Source organism: Marmota monax, unplaced genomic scaffold (assembly GCF_021218885.2).
Source record: "Marmota monax isolate L192 unplaced genomic scaffold, Marmota_monax_Labrador192_F-V1.1 WCK01_AAM20220418_F8-fsc00038, whole genome shotgun sequence".
In the NCBI taxonomy this organism is placed as follows: domain Eukaryota; kingdom Metazoa; phylum Chordata; class Mammalia; order Rodentia; family Sciuridae; genus Marmota; species Marmota monax.
This window is the reverse complement of record NW_026692498.1, coordinates 5,658,597-5,686,168: the sequence shown is the minus strand read 5'-3', so window position 1 is coordinate 5,686,168 and position 27,572 is coordinate 5,658,597. Positions and strand designations below refer to the sequence as shown.

The following is a 27,572-nucleotide window of genomic DNA, read 5'->3' as shown; positions in this document are numbered from 1 at the left end:
GGGAGAGTGAGGCAGGAGGATTGCAAGTTCAAGGCCAGCAGAGGCAACTTAGCAAGGCCCTGTTTAAAAATTTTTTTAAAAGTTCTGGTAATGTAGCTCAGTGATAGACTGGCCCAGGATTAAATTCCCAGTATCAAAACAAAAATAGTGTGTTTATCTCAGGCTTTGTCAATCATGTTTGGCCTCCCGATCCTCTACCCATAGCTGACCTCGGTTCCGCCATCTCTGGGCCTTGGCTTGTGCTGTCCCCATGCCTAGCATACCTTCCTGTGACTTCTCTGTTTCTCCCACAGCTCAAGACTGAATCAGACACTCCCAGGCTCTTCTGATCTTCAGGACTCTAAGGTCAGTCTTCCCACCTGGCCTGTGAACGAGGATCAGTCTGTGCCATTTACCACCTGGGCTGGCAATTGGCACAGTGCTTGGCATTGCTGAGAGAGTGTTCTCAGAAGCTCACTTATACCCCGAGGAACTTCTCTCCAAATGTACTTTTTCTACTACTCCATATCTCCCTACCTACCCCCTCCTACCTGCTGCCTCTGTTTTTTTTTTGTTGTTGTTGTTTTTTACTGTTGTTGTTTTTTTTTTTTTCTTTTGGTGGTGCTGAGGATTGAACCCAGGGCCTTGTGCATGCGAGGCAAGCACCCTACCAACTGAGCTATGTCCCCAGCCCCTGTTGTTGTTTTTTAGATGGAGTCTCACTGTTGTCCAGGCTGGTTTCAAACTCAGCTAACCCTGATGCTCAGTATCCCAAATAGCCAGGACAATAGGCCTAGCTGCCCTTCCTTTCTTATGTGGATACCACTGGCCTCTTTTTTTTTGGGGGGGGGAGGCCATTTCTGATCTAGCCTGCATTCAGCTATGAATTAATCTTTCTTGGGCATATATAAATATCTTCAGTAACCCTCCAGGTAATGTCTAAACTCGGAATACTCTCAGCCTTCCACAGGCAACTAGAATGTGGGAAGCTCCATGGCTGGCACACTTTGGGTCCTTCTAAGAGGCCTCGAACCAGACATCTCTGTGATCCCCAGGCTTGCTGTTTAGAGTATGCCATCCCACCACAATTGAAAAGTCTTCCCTTAGACACCTTCCTGCAGAAGCCTGTCCTGTTTCTTACCAACCAAAAGAAGCTAACCTGGATTTTCTGAGGACATTTCTTAGGTAACTGTATAGTGACACTGGCTACATATGCTAGTCCTTACCAAGTTGGTGGCCACTGTTCCAAGCACTTGTAGTATCTCCTATCAACCTATTCTTTTCCATTTAAAGATGAGAAACTGTAGGCCAGGAGTGTTGGCTCACACCTGTAATGCCAGCAACTTGGGAGGCTGAGGCAAGAAAATGAAAAGTTCAAGGCTAGCCTGGACAACTTCAGGAAACAATGTCTCAATTTTTTTTTTTTTTTGGTACCAGGGATTGAACCCAGAGGCACTCAACACCCAACTACTTTGTATTTTATTTAGAGACAGGGTCTCACCGAGTTGCTTAGTGCCTCGCCATTGATGAGGCTAACTTTGAACTCACGATCCTCCTATCTCAGCCTCCTGAGCTACTGGGATTACAGGCATGCACCGTTGCACCTTTTTTTTTTTTTTTTTTAGAGAGAATTTTTTTTAAAAACATTTATTTCTTAGTTTTCGGCGGACACGACATCTTTGTTTGTATGTGGTGCTGAGGATCGAACCCGGGCCGCACGCATGCCAGGCGAGCGCGCTACTGCTTGAGCCACATCCCCAGCCCCTGCTGCACCCTTTTTAAAAGTGGTAGAGCATCCCCGGTTTCAGTCCTCAGTACCACAAAAATAAATAAATAATATGCTAGGTGTACATCTGTAATGCCAGCCACTCAGAAGGCTGAAGCAGGACTATTGTAGTTTCAGGCCACTCTGGGCAACTTAGCAAGATTCTGTCTCCAAGTAAAAAATAAAAATAAAAAGTGCTAGGGATGTGTTGCAGTGGTAGAGTAGCCCTGGGTTCAATACTCAGTACAAAAAAAAAAAAGAGAGAGAGAAACTGAGCTATGGACAATGAATAATTTTCCCAAAGTGACTTGGTTAGTAAAATCCAGAGACTGACTCTGGCTCCAGAATCTGCATTCCCCAGGCTGTTCCCCAGCCTCTCTGTTCATGGTTCTAGGCAGCTGTCTTCATCCTACAGGTAACAAACAAAGCCAAGGCTCAGGAGGTAAAGTATGGGTATGAAGCTCAGTGGTAGAGCTGGGACTCCACAGCCTACTATGCCCTACTGAGCATCCTGGGTGAGAAGTGTATCCAGGTCTGTCCCAGGAGTAGGGGATAAGATGTCCTTATTCTGATTGTAATGAGAGATAGCTAAATGGAGATTGGAGGCAGAACCAGTTCGTGGTGAAAACCCCATGCAGTCAAGCCAGACTCTGCAATCCCAAGGACCCAAGCTTAGCTTCATCCTTTGCTCTCACCATCCTGAAATTCTTAAGACTTGTGAATGAGGGACCTGAATTTTATTTTGCACAGGGCCCTGCAGGGTGTAGCAGGTCCTGTGGGGAGAGGCATCCCAGCTCCCCCAACCCCAGGCCAGCTCTGCCAGGTGTGGCTTGAGTGGCCAGCAGCACCTCGGGCCTGGCACCTGCTAGCCGCAGAGATCCATTCTCCTCCCATCATCTTTCCAGTTCCACATCTTGCACGAAAGAAAGGCTCCTCATGCCATCAGTTTGCTGCCTTTGCTGTCCTTCCCCTTCCCAACTTGCCTCTTCCCGGAGGCCACAGCCGCAGGAAGCGCCAGTTGCTGACTCCCCTTGAGTGTGCCATGAGGGTGCTAGCACAGTAGACAGAGAGACCTAGAGCAGGACAGACAAAAAAGTGGTAGAGGGAGGAAGATAAATGAGAGAAAAGAGGCCTTTGGAGGACATCTAAGGGGAGACATAAGGGAGGCACAAGATATTCCAGAGTGACGCTTCACACACTTTATCTCGGTTAATTTTTTTTTTTTAGTTGGGCAGAATGACTTTATCTTATTTGTTTATTTTTATGCGGGGCTGCGGATGGAACCCAGTGTCTCACGCATCCTGGGCGAGCGCTCTACCACTGAGCCACAGCCACAACCCCTCCGTTACTCTTCCTTCAGAAGAATCAAACGAGGCCATGCTCAGAGAGTTTAAGTAACTTGCCTAGGGCACTCAGCTGAATAACAGGATCGACCCATGTCTTTTCCATCTCCTCCCCGCACCACGCATGCACGCACACTCACAGCAAGTACCCGCGGCCACAGCGCAGGGGCTGTGAGCCAAACACTCGGGCCGGTTGGGAGTGTCAAGGCATAAACGCAACAGCTGCGAACACAGCAAGCTTTGAGGCCAGGCTGAGCGGCGCCGGAACGCATGCGCATTGGTCAGGACTCCTGATGGCCGCGACTAGGGCCCAAACAGGGTGGGGCGGGACCAAGACTAGGCGGAGCCAGAACGGGGTGGGACATGTCCAAGGCTGGGCGGGGCCAAGGCTAGGCGGAGCTGGAGCGGGGCGGGGCGGGGGCAGAGGGGGGGGGCCGGACCAGGATACCGCACGCGCCAGGGACAGGACGCAGGGCGAAAACCTTGTCCAGGACTCGGCCAGAGCCGCGTGAGACCCACATCCCAGCAAAGCGGAAAGGAGACTAGGACCGGGAGCAGTGCAGGGATGGTGATCTTCCGGAGGTCCCGGGGAAAAGGTGCTGTCCTGAAGGCAGGTCCTGAGGAACCAGCAGCACTGGCAGGTCCTTGGCCTGTGTGTGAAGGCGCTAAGGACCCGCGTCCTGGTGATATGGGTGTCTCTTCGATAACCTGGCCCCTTTCCTTTCTCAGGGACTCTCCACGACTGGAAAACTCTCTTTTTCTTATCTCTAATACAGCTGCCTTCCTCCCCTTTTTCTGGCTCTGGGGAAAACACCCCTTCTGCAGAGGTTTTCCTAGCTTCACCTGAGAAGGCTCCTGGCTCTTGAAACTTGTGTGTTGGTGTGGGTGAGGGGGTCCTCATAAGGATATTTGCAGCAGTATAGGAGATCAGCTGGCCTCTAGGATCAGTGACCTGCGCTGGATAAGAGCTCAATAAATTTCAGCGACTATCATGCATTGTTTGCTCATAAATTCAGTCTGTTTCTTCCTGTGTTCCTTGTCTAAGGCCAAGCACCAGTGTGTGGAGTGTGAGAGGAGCTCAACAAATATGGTTAAATGGATGAGTGAAGGAATTCCCGAAGCTCAGCCAGGCCTTCAGTGTCTGAGCTGTCCAGGAGACTGGAGTTTCTCCAGGTCAGTCTGGCTCACAACTGGGGAAGCCTCCAAGCTGCTCTCCTACTCTTCAAAGCTCAGGATGTCCAAGGCCCTGGGTTCAATTCCAAGGCCCTGGGTTCAATCCCCAGCACCAAAAAAAAAAAAAAGCTCAGGATGGAGAATAAAAGAGAGAACTTGCATTTCCAGGCCTTAGCATGTGCCAATCCTCACCCCCAGCCTCCCTCACACTCACATGCTTACAATGTCATGTCCAAGACTTGCCCCAGTCCTCCCCCACCTTTCCGCTGATCTCTTCTCACCTCCTACAATATGGCTCTTGCCAGGTTATTTGAAGATACATATTTAGGGTTTTTCTTCCCCACCAGACTGGACCATCACTGAGTCCTGTAGTCTTTGCAGCCCTAACTCTGTGCCATGCATCTTGCTGGAGGTCAGAGATGCAAGACAAACAGGGACAGCAAAGAAAAGCCCTCTGAGTAGGAACATTTTAGGCTATGAGCAAACAGGATGAGCAAGACCCTGCCATATGGGGAGGAAGGAGGAGGGGACTGCAAAATTGAGGCCCAGAGGTGCAAATGGACTGGCTTGCTCTAGGAAGACCAGACAGAGTGGAGACCAGAAGGGTTGAAGGTGCTGAGTTAGAAATCTGGGCAGGGCTAGACTGCAGGCCCTGCAGGCACAGTCATTGGAGGTGGGGGTTTAGTTCAGGCCTGTGAAAAAGAAGCAGGTATTCCAGAGAGGAGGCAGGTATAAGAGGTAGCAGGAACTAAGACCATCTTCACCAGGGCTCAGTGGAGGATGCAGGGCATGTTTCAGAGACAGGCTCAGCCATAGTGCCAGTGACAGACGGTGTTCAAATGGGGGCCAGAGACAAGCTGTAGGAGAGAGGAATAGATTATGGAAAACGGAGAATCCAGGACTGAGATGGGGAGGCGGTTGGACAAGGGCTGGGTGGTGGGAGCAGGAGCTCAGTGTGGGCCTGGTTGAGTTTGCAATACCTATTAGTCACCCAGTGGGGACGCCAAATAGTGATGTGTGAACAGACTGCCAGCTGGACAGAGATGGGGTTCCTCTTTTCTTTGCACCCCAGGCATATTGGCCACAGCCCAGCACAATCTGGGCACCAAAGATTCAACAAACCTGACAAGCTAGCCTGAAAGGTTAAGTTTACAATCGACCTTTGCAGAACCACCAGAGGGCAGCACCATCCCACAGTCCAACCTTCCCAGGGTCAGGACCTGGCCCTGGGCCCTAAGCCTGGGGCTTCTCAGAGCCACTTTCCCAGGTTCCAGGAATCAATGAGGTGTGCCCTGAATACCAGCTCTCTGGAATGGCCCCAACCTCAGGCCTGGCTGGGGCTGTGGGTCAGGTTATGGGTGAGATGGCCAATCTGGGTTTTCAGGTGGTGGGGGGAAGGTGGGGCTGCCTTCTGGAGCTGGATGGCTGACATTTCTGAACCCACACACAGACTCTGGCCTGACAAGTTCATCAAGCAGCAGAATTTTTTTTTTCCCTTCTCTACTAGGGATGAAACCCACTGCCTTACTCATGCTAGGCGAGGACTCTACCATTGAACTACATCCCCATATCCTTAGTTTATTTATTTATTTATTTTTAAAATTTTTTAGTTGTAGATGGACTTAATACCTTCATTTTTTATTTTTACATGGTTCTGGAGATTGAACCCAGTGCCTCACGCATGCTAGGCAAGCACCGTACCACTGAGCCATAACCCTGGCCCAGTTTATTTATTTTTAATATTTTTCTGGACAATGTCAGATGTAAATTTTATTTTTATTTTATTGATTGATTTATTTTTTGTGGTCCTGAGGATCAAACTCAGGACCTCATGCATGGTAGGCAAACTCTTTACTACTGAGCCACATCCCCAGCCCCTTTATTTTATTTTTTGAGACAGGGTCTGCTAGATTGTTCAGGCTGTACTTAAACTTGTGCACATGGCCATAACTTTAAAAATAGGGGTCTTCTGTTCCAGAAAACCCAGGCCAGTGTGTGGCTGTACTTTCAGTCCCAAAGAGTCAGGGCAGGAGTTGGAGTTATGGCTTAGTGGTAGAGTGCTTGCCTGGCCTGGCATGCAGGGGGCACTGGGTTTGATTCTCAGCACCACATATAAACAAATAAAAAGGTCTATTGACAACTAAAAAAAAAAAAAAAGAGGGTAGGACAGTGGCAAGACATTAGAGACCTACTGCTAGGTCATCCATCCCTGTTCTACTCCAAACTCCATGTGCCCCAAGGGCTCATTCATTCAATCATTCCTGGATCACTCAGTCACTCACTCATTCATTCACTCACTCATCAAAAACTGACTGATGTCTTTCTTTGTCTGGTCCTGGACATGGTGGAAGAGATGAAACTCAGGAACATCAGTTATGGTGGGATACAATGTGTACCTCCCCATACATCAACATTTCTGACATCCAGTGCATTTTCAAATTTTGATGCACACATGTGCATCAATCTTTACCTCCCACTGTCAAAACTTGCAATGTTGCATGTTGCAACTTAAATTAGGGAAACAGGGCCTAGTGAGTGACAGGAGTAGTGATTGAGATGTATATAGTTGGGGTCAGGAAGTGCTACCTGGAGGGGTTACATCTGAAAGGATGAGCAGGAGCTGGGTAGGGAAGAAGGCACCCAGATAGTCTTCCAGGCTCAGGGATAGCAGAGGCACAAAGGTGAGAATTGATGATTACTGAGGGAATTTCAAGTGCAGAGGATGGTGGCAAATTGAGCTGGAGAGGGGAGCAGGGCTCATTCATCCAAACCTTGACCCCCCACTTTCAGTAGTCCCAGAGGGCCTGAAGAGCTGCTGCTTGGTACTAAGTAGGAGGTGACTCCATCAGGTCTAGATTTGGGAACCACATCTCTGGTCAGAACCTGCATTAGGGCATGGCATGGGCATGTGGGAAGGTCAAGAAGATTCTCAAAAGGCCAGACAGGAGGCTGTGGTAAAGCAGGGAGAGGTGGGGGGAAGAATCAAGGAAAAAAAGCCTAGGGTTCTGGCTTGGGTATTGGAATGGGTGATGGCATCACCCACTGACAAGGGGAACTTGCCATCTCAGATTTGCTCTGCTGATCAAAGAATGCAGCCAGAAGTGCATGGGGAAGGCGTCCCTGCTTTGCAAAAGGTACCTGGTAGCTGGCCCATGAACTGACATGAGAATGGAGTTCTATGAGTCCTGGGCTGGGAGGAGGGGTCCTGCCATCTTAAGCAGAGAGGGACTCCATAGAGAGGCATGTTGAGATGGAGCTGCTTGCTGCCCTGACATACACAGATTCCCCTGCTGAATGAACTCTCAAACAGGGGGATTCCCCTTGCCCAGGAGTAATGAGACCTTATAACCCCTCCTGGAAAAGGCTGGGGGAGGTCTGAGCCCTATGCTGTGAGATTATCATGAATGAGCCTCTGGATGGGGTGGTGTGGGGAAAGAAGCTGGGCCAAGTGTACTGGCCAGAGACCTGGGTCCACAAGGGTCCTTGATCCTGAGAGGGACTCCTAGGGTCAGGATCAAATCTGGAGCAGCATGGATAAGGGTTGGGTCTGGTGTGCACCTGTGGTGACCTATTAAAAGTTCTAGCTGCTGGGTCTAGGATTCTGGTCTGGAGTTCATGGTTTGGCCTAGGACTAGAATCAAGGTTATGGTCTAAAGCCTGGATCCTGGGTCTCGGTGGAAATCTTGGGTTAGGAGTGTTTTGCAGGCCTGGGGCCAGCCTTGAGGTCTGGTTGTGGACCCAGGGCTGTGACCTAAGGTCTAAGGGGGGGCCCCACGGTCTCAGTCTGGGGTCCTGTTTGTTCTCTGAAGTCAGGGTTGTTATCCAAGTAGTGTCAGGATGGACTGTGGTGTCCGAGGTCAGGGAATCGGGTGTTATAGTCAGGGTCTGGGAACCAAGTTTCCGGATCATGTTCTGAAGTCTGAGTCTGGGGTCTTGGTCAGTGTCCAGGGTCCTTGTCGCCATCCACGCTGGGTCCCTTGTGGAGTCCGGGATCCGGAGATGCGGTCCGAGGTCGTAGTCAGGGTCAGCGTCTGGGCGGGTGTCTGGGGCCCCGGTCGCGACCCAAGGTGGCCAGCGGGACTGCGTCCGGCCCCCGCCCGCCCGCCCGCCCGCGCGCGGCCTCCAGAGGGCGCCGCCCGCCCGCGCCGCCGCCCGCCCGGCCCGGCCCCTCGCCGGCTCGCTGGCGCTGTGCGCGGCAGGCGGGGCCGGAGGCGGCGGCGGCTCCGGGGCGCGGGCGGCGGCGCCCCGACTGCAGTCCCGGCGGGAGCGGAGCGCAAGCCGCGGCCGGGCCCGAGCCGGCGCCATGGGGCGGCGCCGCCTGTGAGCGGCGGCAAGCGGGGCCGCGGGCGGCGGGCGGCGGGCGGCTCCGGGGCCGAGGAACGCGGCCGGGCCGGGCGGGCCGAGCGCGCCGAGAGAGCGGGAGCCGAGCGAGCGGCGGCGGCGGGAGGAGCAGCGCCGCCGCCGCCAAGATGGCCGACCTGGAGGCGGTGCTGGCCGACGTGAGCTACCTGATGGCCATGGAGAAGAGCAAGGCCACGCCGGCCGCGCGCGCCAGCAAGAAGATCCTGCTGCCCGAGCCCAGGTGAGGCCGCGCCGCGACCCTCGCAGCCCCGCGCCCCGCGCGCCCCTCGGCCCCCGCAGCCCCAGGCCCCGCGCGCCGGAGCCGGGCGCCCGCTCCAGGGCCGCCCCGCGGCTTCCTGTGCCTCTCGCCGCCGCCTGCTCGCTGTCAGCAATGCCCCGGCCTCCCCCAGGCCCCGGCGCTGCCCTCCACCCTTCCCCGGCCTGCCTCCGCTCACCCCTCTCTCCGACCGCACCGCTGACCCGCGCCCCTCGAGGTTTCCACTGCCCCATCCGCTGCCCTCCGGTCCACGCTTGTGGGAGATTTGCGGCCGGGGGAGCGAGTCTGCTGGGGTCCCCGCCTGGGCTGGGCTTGGGAGTGCTTTCAGGGCGCCGAGGTGGTGGGTACCATGGTGTGCGGGTGCCTCATCCCAGGGGGGCTGCGCTCAGGTGGGGAGCTCCCGCTTCACCCTCTCCCCTGCACATGGTGCCCTACGGGTACCACTGACCAGGTGATGTCCCAGCACACCTGCGGCAACTGGCCCGTGGCTGCCACCTCTATAGGACAACCGATTCATCGCACCTGGTATCAAACTTTAAACTGTTAAGGATGTCGTCGCAGAAGCCTACAGGATGTAGCCTGGGCTTGTCCCGCATTTTATAGTGGATAGAGTGTTCTCCCATTGTTTGAGCCACACAGCAGCCCAGGAGGTGGGCTGGACAGGTGTGGTGTTGTGCTATGGAACAGGTGGGGAAACTGAAGCCCCAGAAATAAGTGATCTGCCTGGCTTCACCCAGGTAATCCAAGGTAGCCACGGCTACACCAGGGCTTCCAGCTTCTAGCTCTACACTTTGTCCACTACTCGGTCTGAGCTGGGGCCTGGATGCCCTGCCTCTGTGAGAGCAGATGTGCCCACCCCCCACCGTCCCCTGTGAGGGGTGGAGGACAGTCCCAGCAGTTCCTTGCTCATGCCTGAGAGTTGCCTGCTGGGGATTTGGTTCTGTTCCAGCGGCTGTGGTCTTATCATGGAACTTCAAACAAGACCCTTCCCACTTCTGGGTCTGTTTTCACATCTGTGAAATGTGTATGTGTGAAATAAGAGCAGTGACTGTGTCCTCAGCCTTTGAGGCAGGGCTGGCAGCTGCAGGGGGTACCCTGCTTGGGTCTCTCCCCCTCCCCTTCTTCCATGCCTGTCTTTGGGTTTCAGATTGACTGAATACCAGGCCTGGGAGAGGAAAATTAGTCTGCGTTTTGAAAAGGCCGTTGGGGCCCTTTCTTTTTTTTTTTCTAAGACGTTCGCAATCAGATTTCTCAAAACAGGAACCAGCCTGTCAGCTGGGGCCATCGAGGGAGCAGCGACAGTTAGGACAAAAATGAGTTCAGAAATGACAAAGCCAGGAGGGAGGAAATGCACTTCACCTCCAGGGCACTGAATGGCTCTCCTTGGAGGCCACAGCTTCCAGACCCTCCTGCAGGTCGGGGTTCTGCAAAGTGTGAGGCGAGGCCTTTTCTGGAACTCTCTGCATTTGTGTAACCTCTCCCCAGAATGCACCACTCCTGACTGCCCCGCCTTGGGTTGGCTCTGCAGGTGTGCTAGAACCCTGAGAAACAAGCCCTTCCTCTTTCCATATGCGCTTTCTGTCCAACGTAGTGATGATATGATAGAAGTAAGAATGGAAATTATAATAATTCATTATTTATTTTGACATCTGCTATCTCAGTTGATCCAAAAAGCAACCTGTAAAGTTGTAAGGCCAAGCCTTGCTTGTAGTAATTACTCAAGAAATATCAAGACCGAGTGATGTCTCTTAGTGCTGAGCAGAAGAAATGAGGCAGGCTGTGAGCTTTCAGGGAGAGGCAGGAATCCAGGATCTCATATTGGTCACCATCGGCTACATGACATTGAGCAAATAGCCTGGAATCTCCAGCTATATCCTGAACATGCTTAGTGCTAAGGCCAGGCAAGGGCCGAGCGCTGCCATGCAGTGGCCAAGCCTTCTGCACTGGAAAGCAGGCCACTCTTGGCAATGGCGTTGCACCGTCTTTGGTCACATACCTCCTGCCCTCGTGGCGATTGTGACTGTCTTACATCTGCCCGGTACTTCTGTGTGTTTCCAAAGTGCTTCTCCCTGCGTTTTATCCTTTCTGCAGCTGTGGGAAGCAGCCCCGTGGATGGTTTTCTCCCCATTAAATAGTAAAAGCCCTTGTGGCCCAGAGCGAGGCAGAGACTTGTGCTGGTCACAAAGGAGACCTGGGATTGGCTTTCCCCTGCCACCCACCTCTGTTCACTGTTGCTCTTGTCCACAGTTCATGGGATGGGCTGATGGCACCCCTTGTCTGGGGAGCTGTGGGTCTGGGGTGATGATCTGGAAGCAGCAGTACAGCCGCTGGTGCTGGCAGCTGTCACAGTTCACGAGGCCCTGCCTCCTTCCCACTGGCTAAAATGGAGAGCCAGGCTGCTTTGGCAAAACTAGTGTGTAGAAATGGCAGCTCCATGCCAAGGGTCCCATCGGACGCAGGGTCCTGTCTTCCCAACATCCACGCGGTCAGAGTCAGGGAGAGGCCACACGTGTTCCCGTGCCAGGGTGACTTCGGTAGTCGTTCCCACCTTGGGGGTGGTCCTAGCTGGGCAACTTCTATGGCTGGTGCCTGGTCTCGTGGGTTGGTTGGGAGCTGGGGTTGGCATCACAGCCCTGATTTCCCAGGGCTGGGGAACTGGAGCAGTTGGGCATGGTGCCACTTTGACTTGGCACAGGGACCTCCCCTTCTGTCACCCACAGAATCTGAGGAAGCAGACCCGCTTCCTGACCTTGTTGTGTAGCTGGAAGGCAGGAGACCTGGCTCCTCATCCTGCTGCAGCACCAGCTCATGTGGTCCCGGCAGGTCCCTCGTCCTGGCCAGGCCTGCCTCAGTTTCTGCCTCAGTAAAATGAGAGGGCTGTCCTTCGCTGATGACCTCCCCGCCCCCTCCAGCTTTCAGGTCTGTGGTCTGACTTCACCCCAAAGGAGCTGCTGTCTCTCCGCAGCAGCCGCCGCCGCAGCCACAGCAGTCTTGTAATTATCGTCATTTGCTTAATATGACCACTGAGGCCTCATGTAATTAATCTCTGGGCTCCTGGCTGAGGAGCCCTGCCTGGGCGGTCCCAGGAGGTACCCCTGTCCTCCCTGGTGACAGGGGCAGTCCCAGCAGCAGCACGTGGGAGCCTGTGCCTCTTGCAGCCTCGTTGCCTTGGCTATTTCCTGGTCCCTCCCCCACCTCAGCTTCCTCCCTCCACCCCTTGCTGGCTTCCCTGTGTCCCCAGACCCTGCCACTCTTCCTCCACTGCTTCTGCTGCCTCCTCGGTCCTGTTCCTGTTAACCCTTTGCAGCCAGGACTTCCTGCCTCCCTCAGTGGGGGAAGGGGTGCAGGAAGGGCTTTCGCCCTCCTTCCTCCCTCCACTTCTCCATCACCAGCAGAAACCCTGCCACCGCCAGCCTTTCTCTTTTACCTAGAACTTTCCACTCCAGTAGCTGCGCTCTTCCCCCTCCTGCCCCTGAAAACAAGATCATCTTTTCGGCAGTCACTCCCTCAGGGCCTTTGAAGCTGCTGCTGTTTCCCAGGAATGGGTCTCTGGGAAGTCTTTTCCCATCTGTCCTCCTTTCCAGAGCAGGGGGTTGCACAGATTTGCCACTGAGTTGCTGGCTTACCTGCTTGTTCCCTCGGTAAATGCATTTGAAGGGATCGTAAGCATTATAGGTCGGGATCTGTGCATGGGATCTGGGCTTCGTCAGCCTGGGAATGGTGTGTCCTGTCACTGCACCGTCAATCCCTAGCAGTAAATTCCTGGGAGGGCAGGTGCAGGCCTGCTCCGGGCTCCTCTCCGCAGCTGCGTTTCCTCCCTGTGCACAGGTTCCTGTGCAGAGGGCTGAGCCCTGAGGCCCTGGGCCTGGTGGGTTCTTCTGTCCCCATGTGGCTGTTGCTTCCAGGTTATTATGGAATAAACATCAGGAGCCAGGAGCACGTGATTGTCTTTGAGGAGTACACAGCCCCCGTCATACCTGCCCTTGCTTCCTGGGCCCCTCCCCACTCCCCCCTGGCTCCTAAGGTCCATTTTCCCCTCTGGTTGGAGTTACATCCAAGTTATTTCTAGTCTGTTTCAAATGAAATCCTGAAAGTGAGGGGTTTGGCTGCAGCTTTTTTTCTGGAACAGCATCTCGTCTCTGCATTGCTGCTCACAGCAAAGGGCAGTGGCGATACCGCAGAAGTGGGTGTTCTGGCAGTAATGTGGGCGGGGGCAGTTCTCCGGTTCTGGAAGCTGTCCTGGGTTTGTGGTAGAGACAGCTGCCCCCCCCCCAACCCCCCAATGCAGGGCAAGAAGCTCTGGAAGTTTGTTCTTGGCTCATACTAACAGGGTGGCAGATTTTGGTCTCCCCGTAGCAGTAAGGTGTAGGGTGCTGCTGCTTGTGTCTTATTGGTGACATTGGATGAGGCCACCAAAGTGCTCTTTCTGTGCATCCCTGCAAGGGAGCCTGGGAGTCTGGCCTGCTGTAGACATTCACGGCAGACTCGTATGTGCAGGGCCAGCTGTCATTTTCTTTCCTTGGCCATGGACTAGTTAAGACTTGGCAATCAGGGTCGGTCTTTCCCATTTCGTAGTGGCCCCATTCTTGAACTCTGAGGACATTGTCAGCCCCAGGGAGAGTCATTGAGACATATTAATAAGAAGTCCCAGGGGACTTCCTCCTACTGCTGCCACCTCAGTGCCAGGTTTCCTGGAAATGCCACAGGGGAGCACCTCAAGTGTAGCCACAGACTCGTTAACTGACATCTCCAGAGTGTGGCAGTTCCCAGCATGGCTGCCCCAAACTTGCCAGCCTAGGGCCTCCTTGCCAGCTTGCCCTATCGTGGCAGGTCCCAATGTCAGCATCACTATCACACGAAGAACACCAGACCACAGCCCCTGCCTGCCAAGGCTCTCTTCCAGCCTGATGTGCTCTCAGGAGGGACATTGCTGCTCCCCACACACCCTGGCAGGGCAGAAGGTGGGCACAGGGAAGGGTCCCCTGAGACCCTGCACCCAGCAGTTCTGTGGAGATTGTGGGAAGGCCTGAGAGGTGTTTCCCTGGGAGGGCTTGGATATTTTCTTTGCCACACTCATTGTGGGCTCCTAGGTCAGTGGCCCTGTGGCCTCTTCAAAAAAATGGGCATGTTTGCCTTTGACTCCTGCAGGCGCTTTCAGTCCACATATCTGTCACTGACCCTGAGTAGGAGCCACCTATAAGGGCTCAGACCAACATGCTAAGCCACTGCACCACAAAGCATGGAACCTGCTCTTCTGAACCATGTGGTGTCAGAATGTACTGGAAGTTGTCCCAGTGTCAGGCCAGGTCTGCCCCTCAGAGCCATGTGAGCACCTTAACTTCAGGGGGTGCCAGGATTGGGGAGTGAGCAGCTCTCCGCCGTGGCTGGACTGCCTCCTGGGCACCTTTATGCCAAGGTGCCCTAGATTCTTTGAGAGGGAGGCATCAGACTTGCCCACTGGGCCCTTAGCTGCATCGAGGGGGGCGCTCGGAGCTCTGAGGTTGAGAGGAGTGGCAGCCCCTGTTTTCACATCAGGTCCTACCCTTGGGCCCAGCCTGGCCAGAGCCAGCACTAGGAGCTTGCCTGGCCACTGGTCCCTTCCTCTGAGCACATGGCAAATGTGGAATTTAGACCTGAACAAGAAGACCAGCGAGTGTCTTAATACAAGGAGCAGCAGCCTGGTAGTGAGCTGTGGTGCCAGGGAGTGGGGCCTGGGTAGCTCTCTCCCATGGCCAGGAGGTGGGACATGAGCTGACACCAGAGCAGAGGGCCAGGCACCTCAGGAGTGTCTCCTCTGCTGTGTCCTCCTGGCAGCTTGAGGGTCATGCAGCGTTGCCCTCACAGCCTCATTTTGCAAATGAGGAAACTAGTCGTAGGCCTCCCAGGAAGGAGGTGGGGTGAACCATTTGGAACCTAGGCCTTGGCACCACCCGGTTCCCAGAGCACAGGGACCCCTGATACCCTGCCCCAAAGGGAACAGAAAGCTTAGGGCCCTCTGGTCTGAGAGTGTACAGACATTTTGTTCTCTCTCTCTCTCTCTCCCCCTCTCTCCCCCTTTTTTTGGTACTGGGAATTGAACCTAGGGGTGCTTAACCACCAAGCCACATCCCCAGCCCTTTTTTTTTTTAGAATTTTTTTTTAATATTTATTTTTTAGTTCTCAGCGGACACAACATCTTTGTTTGTATGTGGTGCTGAGGATCGAACCCGGGCCGCACGCATGCCAGGCGAGGGCACTACCGCTTGAGCCACATCCCCAGCCCAAGCCCTTTTTATTTTTTTATTTTGAGACCAGGTCTCACTAAGTTGCTTAGGGCCTCACTAAGTTTCTGAGGCTGGCTTTGAATTTGTGATCCTCCTGCCTCCGCCTCCCGAGCTGCTGGGATTATAGGTGTGCGCTACCGTGCCCGGCACCTTTTGTTCTCTTGGTGGTCTGGAGTGGATCTTGGGGGCCACGCACCCCTGAATATGGGGTTGGTTAAAGACAGGGATTCCTCTCTGGGCACATTGCCTCTCACCCTGCGAGCGTTAGGCCGCAGGTGCTGGGAGGAAGGTGACCAACTCAGGAGGCCACCCTGCCTTCCATGCAGCCGTACTTGCCACACCAGCAGGGGCTTACCCCCGTGACGCGTGTTTCTAGCCTGCCTGTTTCCTTGGCCACCAACCCCCTAGGGATGAACGGGAAACCCTAAAATTGCCACTTTGGGGGCCCAGCCTTCAAGGACTCTGCTCAGGCCTGACCTTGTGTTTGGTTTGGGGGGGCTGTTTATTTTATTTTAAAAAGACTTTTTTCTTTTTAAGGAAGAAAATGAAGTGCTGTGGGCTGGGAGGAATGCTGTAGCCATGCTCAGGCGTGGCTTCTGAGGGGGCCACTTTTGAGCCTGGGGTCCTGCTCTTGCGGTGCTCTGGGCCTGGGCGACAGCAGAGCCCCTGGGAGAGAGAAGGCCCTGCCTGGCAGGCCCCCCTGGCTGTTGCAGGCAGGGCTCTTACCCACACGCTCCCCATGGGGGGCCTTTGTGTGTCTACTGTGGCCTCTCTGAGCCACATGGCAGGAAATGGTGGTGGCTACTTCCTGGCTCCTGGGTGGGCATTCCCTGGGCCAAGCTGGCATTAGTTGTGCTGGTTCCCAGGAAGACATTCTGGGGCTTCTTCAGGGCTTCCCAGGGAGTCCCCATTTCCCCATCTCAGGGCCATGCCCAGCTCCTGGTGGGGTCCCCCTGGCAGCTGGAATTGCTTGGCCTGTCGTCTGCACCTACCTGTCTGTACATCTCACCTGACCCTCCACTGCCATGGGAGACTGACATTTTGTGATTTTTTTTTCCTTCTTTATTGCTTTTCCTCATCTTCTTCCCTGTGGTCCAAAATGTCCCAGAATACAAGAACCAGGTGCAGAAGCAGAGGCCTTGAGCTGAGCCAGGGGTTGGGAAGGGTCCTGCCTTCCTGGATCACTTTCCAGGTGAGATCCAGGCACAGGCCTCACAGGTTCCTGGGCTCCATGCCCATGTCCTGCTGTCAGGTCTCGGGCCTTGACACCTTCCAACTGCACCCAGGGTCTCCCAGCTTAGGTGTCCTCTGCAGCCCCAGAGCAGGGAGCTGAGTCTCAGTTTGACACTTGCCAAGCTCCTGCGCTATGTGAGACCCTGTGAGACTTGGCTTCTGTCCTGGTCTCCTGGGTCCACGTGAGTTCCACAAGGTGGGGGGAGCATGTCCCACATGGGTGGTGCGTATCATATGGTGATACGAACTGATGTGTGGCCTGCAGGAGGGGAGGGTGTGCCCTCGTGGATGTGGGGTGCATGCTGGCTCCAGACACTCTGCTGGTTTTCAGAGAATGTCCTTCGAGGAGGCAGTGTGGGGGTGCTGGGGTACCTGGCCCTGGGTTGACAGCTCTTCCTTCCTTGCTAGACAGGGTCTGTTCCAAAAGAGTCTCAAAACAGAAACACAGGGTTGTCAGGCCTGTCCTTGTCATCAGGGCCCTACTTCCTGTCAGAGGCAGCTTTGAGAGGTCATGGATCTTCTAGCCTGTGAGATTGGGGGCAGGTGAGGGTTATACTTACGACATCTTTGTGGGCTTGTGATTAGGGGTGTCTCCTCCCTCCTAAGGAGGGCTGGAGGCAGCAGGCCTTGGGTCCTACTGCCATAACTGGACCCACATTCTTTTTAAAGTTTTTTTGGTACCAGGGATTGAACGCAGGGGTGCTGAACCACTGAGCCGCATCCCTAGCCCTTTGTGTGTTTTAGTCTATTTATTTACTTATTTGTTTATGTGGTGCTGGGGATTGAACCCAGGGCCTTGTGCACGAAGCAAGCACTCCACCAACTGAGCTATGTCCCCAGCCCTATATGTTTTATTTTGAGACAGGGTCTTGCTAAGTTGCTGAGGCTGGCCTTGAACTTGAGATCTTCCTGCCTTAGCCTCCCGAATTGCTGGGATTACAGGCACCCGGGCTGAAGCCACGTTCTTGCAGAGCCCTGGGCCCAAGGCCTGGAAGCCCCATTCATGGAACAGGCTAGCAAACTCTCCTCCTGCCACCTGGCAGCTCCAGTCCCCTCCTTCCTGTCTGTCATCTGTCTGGGCTTCCTCCCATGGTGGTCCCGTAGGGTCTGTGCCCTGGCTGAGTCTTCCCAGCACCCAAGGACCTGACCTCCCTCTGTCCTTTGCTATGCCTCCCCCTGCCCTGTGGGTCTTGCTTGTCTGTCCTTTGGCTGGCAGTTCCTCACCAGTCACCCATGTTGGGACAGGCTGGCAGAGCTGAGCTGCAAATGGCCTAGAAGAGAGGAGAGGGGAGAGCAAGGTGGCATCTGGAGCTTGGAGAGTAGCCTGGTGTGGCTTCCCCAGGCCTTGCTCAGTGTTAAGGTGGGGGTTGGTTTCAGGCCCACAGTGGCTAGACCCTTACCTACAGCCCTTAGCAGGAAGCCCCACATCTGTGTCACGATTTGACCAACTCTTGTGGGCTATTGAGGCTTGTGTTTTCTTTTTTTTTTTTCCCCTGAACTATTTATTAAGTCGAGACACAATCCATACAGTACAAAGTTTGTCCTTTAGACTGTATGGTGCTGTGGTCCACTGTGTTGTACAGCCCCCACCCCTATAAGACCAGACTGCCTCCATCACCTCGAAAGGAGACCCTGTGCCCATCGGAGGGCCTGCCCTGTCGCTTGCCCTGTTCTAGAGAGTCACATGCATGGAGTCATGCAACCTGGCCTTTTAGGACCGTTGTCTTTCCTGAGACATAATCCGCAGGGTTCAGCCATGCCAGGTGTGAGAGTGCTTCACTTCCCTTTGTAGCCGAGTAATAGGCCATCGTGTGGGTGATGGACGGGCCCATTTTGTGTATCTGTTCATCAGCCAGTGGACAAACCCTGGCTGCTGCAGTGTGGCCAGATTCTCAAAGCCAGTGCTGCTTCTGCAGGTGGTGGGCTTCCGAGCGGGGGAGGCACGGGTCCATCTCCTGTGGCCTGTGGTCAGGATAAGTGAGTAGGCCATCGGGGCAGCCACCTCCCACCATCAGTGGCTCTACTCAGACTCTGGGCAGGATAGGGAAGGGCCTGCAGCCCCGCTGAGCTGCGCCCCCTGTTTTGCGCCCCCTCTGCCCCACAGCATCCGCAGCGTTATGCAGAAGTACCTGGAGGACCGGGGAGAGGTGACCTTCGAGAAGATCTTCTCCCAGAAGCTGGGTGAGTGCAGCCGTGGCTGTGCCAGCTCGGGGGCTTCCCACCCTGTCCAGCTGCCCAGGCCCCCAGGGAGGACCCTGATGTTGATTTCCTGCCACCCCCGCAACTGACTGGGCTGTGCTCCCCTCTACCTGGCGGGTTGGCCACCCATCCACTCAGGGCAAGGTGGCTGCAGGGGCTACTCCCCATGGAGCTGCCACCCTTGTGCATGCCAGCCCCTGGCTGTCAGCCCAGGGAGCCCCGTGATGGGGAGGGGACAGTGCCCAGTGGTCTTCCAGGGCTGCCAGGCTAGTTCCTCCTTTGGGGTTTTTGTTTTTGAGAGTTGCAGCTTCCCCTTGGCCCAGCCACAGCTGCTCTGGGCCGTTGGTAGAACTGACAGGAAGAGGCGGGGCCCTTCCTGTGGCGCCTGCCCAGCTGTGGTTGGCCCTGCCCCGCCCCCAAGGGCCCTCTGAGCAACCTGCCTCTGTGGCTAGCGGGGGTGTTGGGGGTCCCATCCTTCTTCCTGGTGCCTGGTGCCTCTTGTCTTGGAAGTTTCTTGAGTCTGCCCCACTGGCCCAGAGGGCAGGCTTGGGACAGTCCTCAGGGGAGCAGCTGTAGCCCCACTGGGCTGAGCTTTGGCCTTGCCTTCTTGGCCTTCCCAGCCTTCCCGTGAACAGGATCTGGGAGTGGCCTGGCAGGATCAGGCAGTAGAGGTCAGTCTTGAAGAGTCAGTGTGTGCCAGGAAGCACACAGTTTGGGTCCCAAGCCTATGCTGAGTAACCTTGGGAAACTTGCTTCACCTCTCTGAACCTCTCCTCATCTGGGTAATGGGACTCATGAGCCCCACTGCCCAGGACTGACAGGGATGGATGGAGATGGTGTCCATGTTACTCAAAGGCACTACATTAAGAAAGGACAGCTGCAAGCTCAGGCAGAGGTGTCCAGGCAATTGAGGCATTGACATTACCAGGGCGGTGCCCCCAGAGAGGTATGGGAAGCCACCAGCTCAAGTGTTGTCACCTATCAGCTGGAGGCCAAGGAAGGAACAGGAGTGCCCTGAGCTCTGCCTCGTCCTCCCACAGCTGCTCTGGGGCCAGGCCTCAACCTTACTCCCAGGCAGGGGGTGAAGGTGCCCCGTCCAGGGCCTGCTGGGGGCCCTTCTTAAAGCTCACCTTACACTTCCATGCTCCTGCCCTGAAGCCTCACCCTCCAACCCACCTTCCTGGGAACCAGTCACTGGGTTGAGGAGCCCAGAGTTCCCTGCTCATGCCTCTGCCAAATGCCATATGTCTGACAGACCTCCCTGAGCCTCAGAGCCTCAGTTTCCTCATCTGCACATGCCCTCCCTACCAGGGCTGCTATGAAAGTCAGCCATGTGTGGAGCAGGCAGGGGAAGGGAAAGGGGCCTCCCTCAGAGCCACCTGCTCCAGCCTGACTTGGCCCAGATAGAATCCCACTATCCTGGAGGCCCGGATAGAATCCTACTGCACCTGCCTGGCCCACCGGTGGGTGGTGTAGCCTCTCAGAGGGGTCACAAGGCTTGGGTACCTGGTGTTCCTGGCACCCTCCTCTGCGGTACCATGTACTGCCACTTCCCGCCAGCTCCTGAAGAGGCAGGTTCTGGGAAGGACAGAGCACAGGGCCCAGCCTAGAAGCCAAGAAACTTCAGGTTGGCCGCAGCCTTAGCGGCCACATTGCCCACCCTGGGAGAAATGACCTCTGCTGCTACCTTGGCCGGTTCTGCCCAGGGAGCCCAAAATCTACTTCTTCCACAGTGACAGGAAGACCCGGGAGGAGACGTGGCTCAGGGTGACCCAGCTTGGTCTCTTTCAGGGTACCTGCTCTTCCGAGACTTCTGCCTGAACCACCTGGAGGAGGCCAAGCCCCTGGTGGAGTTCTACGAGGAGGTGAGGTGGGGCCTGGCCCAGGGAAGGCGGTCGGCTAGGCCCTGCTCCACATTTGTGCGCCACCTGGCATCTGTGCCCTGTGCCCTCCAGATCAAGAAATATGAGAAGCTGGAGACGGAGGAGGAACGCGTGGCCCGGAGCCGGGAGATCTTCGACGCCTACATCATGAAGGAGTTGCTGGCTTGCTCGCACGTGAGTGGCCCCCCAGCTCCTGTCTCCCCAGCCGGCCCTGTGCTGCCTGAGCCGTTGGGGAGCGAAAGGGAAGGAAAGGCCCTGGGGAGGACTCACGGCTACCTCTGTCCCCCCCAGCCCTTCTCGAAGAGTGCCACTGAGCATGTCCAGGGCCACCTGGTGAAGAAGCAGGTGCCTCCGGATCTCTTCCAGGTGCGTGCTGGGCTCATGTTCTGCTGGCCCCATCCGACCCCGCCAGGGTCTTCTGGGACAGCCCCAGGTCCAGAAGCCTGGGCAACTAGGGGCGGGGCCTGGGCAGCCACTGCCTTAGGGCCCAGTCACCCACTTCCAGCTCCCTCTGCAGCCATACATCGAGGAGATTTGTCACAACCTCCGAGGAGACGTGTTCCAGAAATTTATCGAGAGGTGAGTGCAGGGCCTGATAATGGGGAGGAAGGAACAGAAGGCCCCAAGGGGGCAGGTGCTGGGCCTGTCACTGTCCCACTGCAGAGACTCGTGGAGGTCAGGCGGGCTCCCAGTCATCTCCTTCCCCCTGCCCTCTCAGCACCAGGCTCCTCAAAGTCTGTCCCTGATACCTCACCCCCCGCCCCCCACCTCCACCCCCGTGCACCTTGCCTCCCCGTCTGCACAGCACCCTGCCAGGCCCGCCTGGCCTGAGGAGCCTCAGGGTCCTGAACACAGAACGCACCCTGCCCTTCATGACCGCTCGGCGGTTGGCAGGGTGTCGTAGACATTGCAGGTAGATATAAGTAGCAGCATTGTTAGGGTCACAGCTGTTCAGCAGGGGGTGGGTGGCTTCACAGGGAATGAGCTCTGTGTCACTGGAGGTATGTAAGCAGCAATACGACGAGCCTAGTGGTGGATGTGGTGGCAGGAAGTCTGGGTTAGACTGAGTGTCCTCCTCTCTGAGCTTCTCGGACCCCAGGGAGCATCAGTGGGGTGGACTGGCTCATGCCAGCCTCATCCTGCCCACTCTCTGAGGCTTACCTGAGCCTGGACACTTCTCTTTACAGCGATAAGTTCACACGATTCTGCCAGTGGAAGAACGTGGAGCTGAACATCCACGTGAGTGGAGCTGGTGGGCGTGGAGGGCCAGAGCCGGGCCACGGGCGGGGCGGGAAGCCAGGGGGGGTTGCCCCTCTGCCCCTAGAGTGGTGGCTCTGGGGCTCAGAGCTGGCATCCCAGTGGGGGAAGCTGGGGGCAAGAGAGCATGTAGCCCAGGCAGCCTGCAGTGACCCAGCTGTTGCCACCCTGCAGCTGACCATGAACGACTTCAGTGTGCATCGCATCATCGGGCGCGGGGGCTTCGGTGAGGTCTACGGGTGCCGGAAAGCAGACACGGGCAAGATGTGAGCACCCTGCTCAGTTGGCATTTGGCAAATGCCTGAGAGGGCAGGGACACCTGGGCAGCCTGGGCATCCTGGGGAAGAGCTGTGAGGGGGACCAGTGCCCCTGCATGGGCAGTCTCAGCCGGCCACATGCTGTCCCCTCCTCCCCATCTTGCTTTGGCTGTCACCTCCTACAGGCTCCTCAGAGCTTCTGACCTTCCAGCACCTTCTGTGCTCTCTGAAGTTCTGATTTTGTCACACGCTTTCCCATAAGTCCCCCGAGGCCACAGCCGTCCCTCCCTCTCAACCCTGCCCAGGTACGCCATGAAGTGTCTGGACAAGAAGCGCATCAAGATGAAGCAGGGGGAGACCCTGGCCCTGAACGAGCGCATCATGCTTTCTCTCGTCAGCACTGGGGTGAGCATGGGCGCCCGGTGGGCCCGGGAGCAGCGGGCCAGCAGCCACATGCAGCCTCTGCTGACCGCCCCTCCCTCGTAGGACTGCCCCTTCATTGTCTGCATGTCGTATGCGTTCCACACGCCGGACAAGCTCAGCTTCATCCTGGATCTCATGAATGGTGAGTGTAGGGCCGGCACCAGGGGCCCCCGGTCCTGCTGGGGCAGCCAGCTGAGTGCCACTCCACGGTTGCCTCCCGCAGGCGGGGATCTGCACTACCACCTGTCCCAGCATGGGGTTTTCTCTGAGGCCGACATGCGCTTCTATGCGGCTGAGATCATCCTAGGCCTGGAGCATATGCACAACCGCTTCGTCGTCTACCGGGACCTGAAGGTGAGGTGCCCGCCCCCAGCACACCTGGTTCCTGGCCCATCTCCTCCCCTCAGACCCCCACCTCTCGTCCCATGCGGCCACTTCCTGGTCAGCTTGGGACTAGGGAAGGGAGGGGAAGACCCCACCTGGGCCTTGTCTCCAGCACCCAGATTCTCTCAAGTGGAGATAGGCGGGCAGCCGCTCACTGGGCTTCCTCCACAGCCGGCCAACATCCTTCTGGACGAACATGGCCACGTGCGCATCTCAGACCTGGGCCTGGCCTGCGACTTCTCCAAGAAGAAGCCCCATGCCAGCGTGTGAGTGCCCGGCCAGCCCCTGCCTCCCCGCACCCCACCTGCCCACTCATGGCCTCCTTGCTCCCACAGGGGCACCCACGGGTACATGGCCCCCGAGGTCCTGCAGAAGGGCGTGGCCTACGACAGCAGTGCTGACTGGTTCTCCCTGGGCTGCATGCTCTTCAAGCTGCTGCGGGGGTGAGCGGGCCCCAGGGCGGGCAGTGGGACGGGCCTGGAGACTTCCCCTGTCCAGGCAGGAAGCAGGGGAATGGGGCCCACCACTGCCTGGGTGTTAGGGTGGCACCACCTCTGACTCTGGATGAGGGTCATTCACGTGTCATTTTCTCTGTTCTTATCCTTTGACTTTGGTCTTTGACCTCTCTCCCTTAGGCACAGCCCTTTTCGGCAGCACAAGACCAAAGACAAGCACGAAATTGACCGTATGACATTGACAATGGTGAGCCAGAGGGGTCCCAGTGTGGGACAGCAGGGTTGCTGGGGTCTTGGGTGGGTGCTAGGTTTCACGATGGTGGTTCCCACTGACCAGTAGAGAACTCAGGCCTCTGGTTCCCTCACTGCTGCTGGGAGGCAGATCTCTTGTCTGGAGGGTCTCGCCTTCTCCATATTGTCACAGCTCACACTTGCAGGGGGCCAGTTAGGAAGCTCTAACCCTCCCCACCAAGAGTTGTGATGGGCTTAGGGCACTTCCTCAGCCTCTCGGTGTCCTGCTTCTCCCTAAAGGCCGTGGAACTTCCCGACTCCTTCTCCCCTGAACTCCGCTCCCTGCTGGAGGGTCTGCTGCAGAGGGATGTCGACCGGAGGCTGGGTTGCCTGGGCCGGGGGTGAGTGCCCTGGCTACGCGGGCATGCAGCTGTGTTGGGTCTCTTATGGGCTGCTCACCAGTCTGCCCAGGCCTCTGACTGGCCCCCTAAGGTTGAGGACTGTGTCCCACGATGGACGGAGCCCCCTCCAAGGTCCCAGCCTCCTTTGAGGAGCTCACAAGTAGGTTCAGAGCCATCACTATCCAATATCCTCAGGGTGGAAGGGCTGCCCGGGCTGGAGCTGCTGGTGCCAACCAGGAGCCAACCAGGGCCCAGCTTCCAGAGGGGCCCTTGTACCCAAGGTGATGAGGAGGTAAAAGCAGCTTTTTACGAAGTGCTGGGCAGCGTGTTACTAAATTACCCATATTAAAACAATAAGCTAGGGCTGGGTCTGTGGCTCAGTGGTACAGCGCTCACCTCACACATGCGAGACCCTGGGTTTGATCCTCAGCACCACATAAAAATAAATAAGTGAAATAAAGGTATTAAAATATATATATAAAAAAAATAAGCTAGGCATAGTAGCATGTGTGCAGCTACTCAGAAGGCTAAGGTAGGAACCTCATTTTTTTTAAATATTTTTTTTAGTTATAGCTGGACACAATACCTTTATTTTATTTATTTATTTTTACGTGGTGCTAAGGATTGAATCCAGCGCCTCAAACGTGCCAGGTGAGCGCTCTACCGCTGAGCCATAGCCCCTGTCCAGAACCTCACAATTGTGAGGCTAGCCTCAGCAACTTAGCAAGACCCTGTCTCAAAATATAAATAAATAAGTAAGTAAATAAAAGGGCTGGGGATGTAACTCAGTGGTAGAGCACCCCTGGGTTCAGTCCCTGGTCCCCAAAATACATAAAACTCAACAACCCTGTGATGTGGGAACTGCTGTTCTCCCATCTTAGAGATGAGGAAACAGGCTCAGGGTTAAGGAAGTTGTCCAGGGTCACAGAGCCAGAAAGTGGCTGAATCAAGAGTTAAGCCCGAGTCCAGCCTGACCGCTTGGCCTAGCCTTAGGTGGTGCCAAGCCCTGGTGACAGGCTTCTGTGTCGCCACAGGGCTCAGGAAGTGAAGGAGAGTCCTTTCTTCCGCTCACTGGATTGGCAGATGGTCTTCCTACAGAAGGTAACAGCCTGTGTGGGCCGGCCTGGGTCCCTGCAGCCCCCTCCCTTGCTGACAGCCCATCCCCTGTTCTGCTGCAGTACCCGCCCCCACTGATCCCCCCGCGGGGGGAGGTGAATGCAGCCGACGCCTTTGACATTGGCTCCTTTGATGAAGAGGACACAAAAGGAATCAAGGTACTGGGCCTTGCCTGGCCTCACACTTGAGGCCCAGCCTCGCCTTGTGGGCTCCTTGCCCCTTCTGTGTCCCTGTGAGGCCCTGGGCTGGCCCTGTCAGCTGTGGGCCCCACTTCCTCCTCCCTAGACCTCCCTGGGGGGTGGCGGCTAGAGCAGACCATCCCTGTGCCAAGGCCCTAGGCAGGCCTGTGGCTAATGATGTCCTGGCACCTTCTGTCCATCTGTGTGGCTCTGCCCTGTGCACTTGATGAAGTTACTGGACAGCGACCAGGAGCTCTACCGCAATTTCCCCCTCACCATCTCGGAGCGGTGGCAACAGGAGGTGGCAGAAACTGTCTTTGACACCATCAATGCTGAGACAGACCGGCTGGAAGCCCGCAAGAAGGCCAAGAACAAGCAGCTGGGCCACGAGGAAGGTGAGGCTCGCGGCTGCTGTAGAAATGAGAACCAGGCTTGGGGTTGCGGACCTCGCCCAAGGCCACAGCCAGCAAGTGGCCACACTGAGATCTGAATCTGGGCTTGAGCCTGCCTCTCTGGTCTCTTGCGTCAGACTACGCCCTGGGCAAGGACTGCATCATGCATGGCTACATGTCCAAGATGGGCAACCCCTTCCTGACCCAGTGGCAGCGGCGGTACTTCTACCTGTTCCCGAACCGGCTGGAGTGGCGGGGCGAGGGCGAGGCCCCGGTAAGGAGCGGGTCTGAGGTTGGGGTGCCAGGTGTGGGGGTGGCTGCAGGCCTGCCCCTCACCGCCTGGCCGCCCCGCAGCAGAGCTTGCTGACCATGGAGGAGATCCAGTCGGTGGAGGAGACACAGATCAAGGAGCGCAAGTGCCTCCTCCTCAAGATCCGCGGTGGCAAACAGTTCGTCCTGCAGTGCGATGTGAGTAGGGGCCCGGTGCGGGTGGGTGGCAGGGCTGCTGGCTGGGGCTGACGGCCGCTGTGTGCAGAGCGACCCTGAGCTGGTGCAGTGGAAGAAGGAGCTGCGAGACGCCTACCGTGAAGCCCAGCAGCTGGTGCAGCGGGTGCCCAAGATGAAGAACAAGCCGCGCTCGCCCGTGGTGGAGCTGAGCAAGGTGCCGCTGGTGCAGCGCGGCAGCGCCAACGGCCTCTGACCCGCCGCCGCCGCCCGCCTTTTATAAACCTCTAATTTATTTTGTCGAATTTTTATTATTTGTTTTCCCGCAAAGCGGAAAAAGTTTTATTTTGTAATTATTGTGATCTCCTGTGGCCCCAGCCTGGCCCAGCCCCCAGGGAGGGGCCCGCTTGCCTCAGCTCCTGCTGCCACCGACCCAGCCACTGTCCAGAGCCCCGCCTGACCCCTGGGGCCACCCACTCCCAGTGTCTTCCTGTGGGGAGAGCAGCAGCCCCCAGCAGCCCTTCCACCCCTCCCCAGGGATGAAGCCTCACTGAGCTGCGCCACCTCAGGCCCTGTGTGCCGTGCTCTGCCACGGCACAGCTGGGTGGTCCAGCGTCCCCCCCCAGGGGAGGGCACAGCACAGGGATACTACTTGAACTTTCCCACCACAGGCCCCCCCCTGCAACAGAGGGCCAGGGCCCTGTGCTGTCCTGCCCTCTGGCCATTGGTGAGGAGAGGCCCCTTGTCTCCCTGGCCCCCAAGGCCTCCTGAGGTGACTGGGTCTCTTGGGCCGTTGTTCAGGAAAAGCCCCCATGTCACTGGATGACCCCATCCCCCTGCCCTGGATACTGTGGGGCTCCGCGTGGAGGGCGGCATTGGCAGCATGCTCCCCGCAGCCCTCCTCTTCCCGCCAACCCTGGGCTCAGGACCACGGAAAGGCACCTGTGGGCTGGGCCACACCTGTCAAGTCTGGCCCCAGGTGCCCCCCACCCCAGGCTGGGTGAGACCTCACCTTCCTGGGACCACAGCTGGCCAGCAGGGTGGCTGGGTGGCACAGCGAAGGTCTGTGGCCAGGGCCAGCCCTCCCTGCCCAGGCCAGTCAGTGTGCCCCCAGCCCTGGCTGTCCAGCCCCACAGCCCACGTCCTGTCAGTGCCACTGCCCAAGGGCACCACCTCACCCACCGCATGCCCCCCTGTGCCAGTCGCGCTGCCATGTGTGGTGTCGCGCCTTCTCCCCGGGGCTGGGTCGGCGCCCTCCCCTCTTGTCTACTCACTCCCGGGGCGTTTCTTTGCCGATTTTTGAATGTGATTTTAGAGTGGAAAATGATACTATGCGTTTTTATAAAAAATGGTGCCTGACTCCTCGCTGTTTCAGACTCTTCGTGTCTGGTGACCACTTTTCTACCTCTACCAGGCTAGGACCTGAAGGGGGGGTCTTGGTGGCACCAGGTCCCCTCCACTGCTGTGGCAACCTCTGGGCAGGCCTAGGCCTTCTTCCAGGCTAGACTGGGATACTCCACTCCCTCTCCCATCTGGCCCAGCATGTAGTGCCCTCACCCACCTCCTGGGAGTAGGGG

General features: G+C 56.5%; 1 protein-coding gene and 1 long non-coding RNA gene across 3 annotated transcripts; one reads left to right on the top strand and one right to left on the bottom strand.

Moving 5' to 3' along the window:
* Positions 1-2,459: 2,459 nt before the first annotated feature.
* On the bottom strand, positions 2,460-3,376 carry LOC124093017 (uncharacterized). The gene is made up of 2 exons (XR_006851825.2): positions 3,228-3,376; positions 2,460-2,817 (listed from the first exon to the last, which is right to left on the bottom strand). It is a non-coding gene; the product is annotated as an uncharacterized LOC124093017 (long non-coding RNA).
* A 5,264-nt stretch (positions 3,377-8,640) lies between these two features.
* Grk2 (G protein-coupled receptor kinase 2) lies at positions 8,641-27,354 on the top strand. 2 transcript variants are annotated; one of them, XM_046445112.2, is made up of 21 exons: positions 8,641-8,842; positions 18,479-18,555; positions 20,365-20,438; positions 20,529-20,630; positions 20,748-20,822; positions 20,974-21,035; positions 21,644-21,695; positions 21,888-21,979; positions 22,276-22,375; positions 22,457-22,535; positions 22,617-22,747; positions 22,949-23,043; positions 23,113-23,220; positions 23,413-23,479; positions 23,764-23,864; positions 24,899-24,965; positions 25,043-25,138; positions 25,392-25,554; positions 25,689-25,825; positions 25,909-26,019; positions 26,087-27,354. In XM_046445112.2, exons 1-21 carry the CDS (start codon positions 8,730-8,732, stop codon positions 26,249-26,251), a joined length of 2,067 nt encoding a protein of 688 aa, XP_046301068.1. In that variant the 5' UTR covers positions 8,641-8,729; the 3' UTR covers positions 26,252-27,354. The 2 variants fall into 2 exon arrangements, with proteins under 2 accessions (XP_046301068.1, XP_046301067.1); XM_046445111.2 differs by having other exon boundaries at positions 8,642-8,842; positions 25,906-26,019.
* The last annotated feature ends 218 nt before the right edge of the window (positions 27,355-27,572 follow it).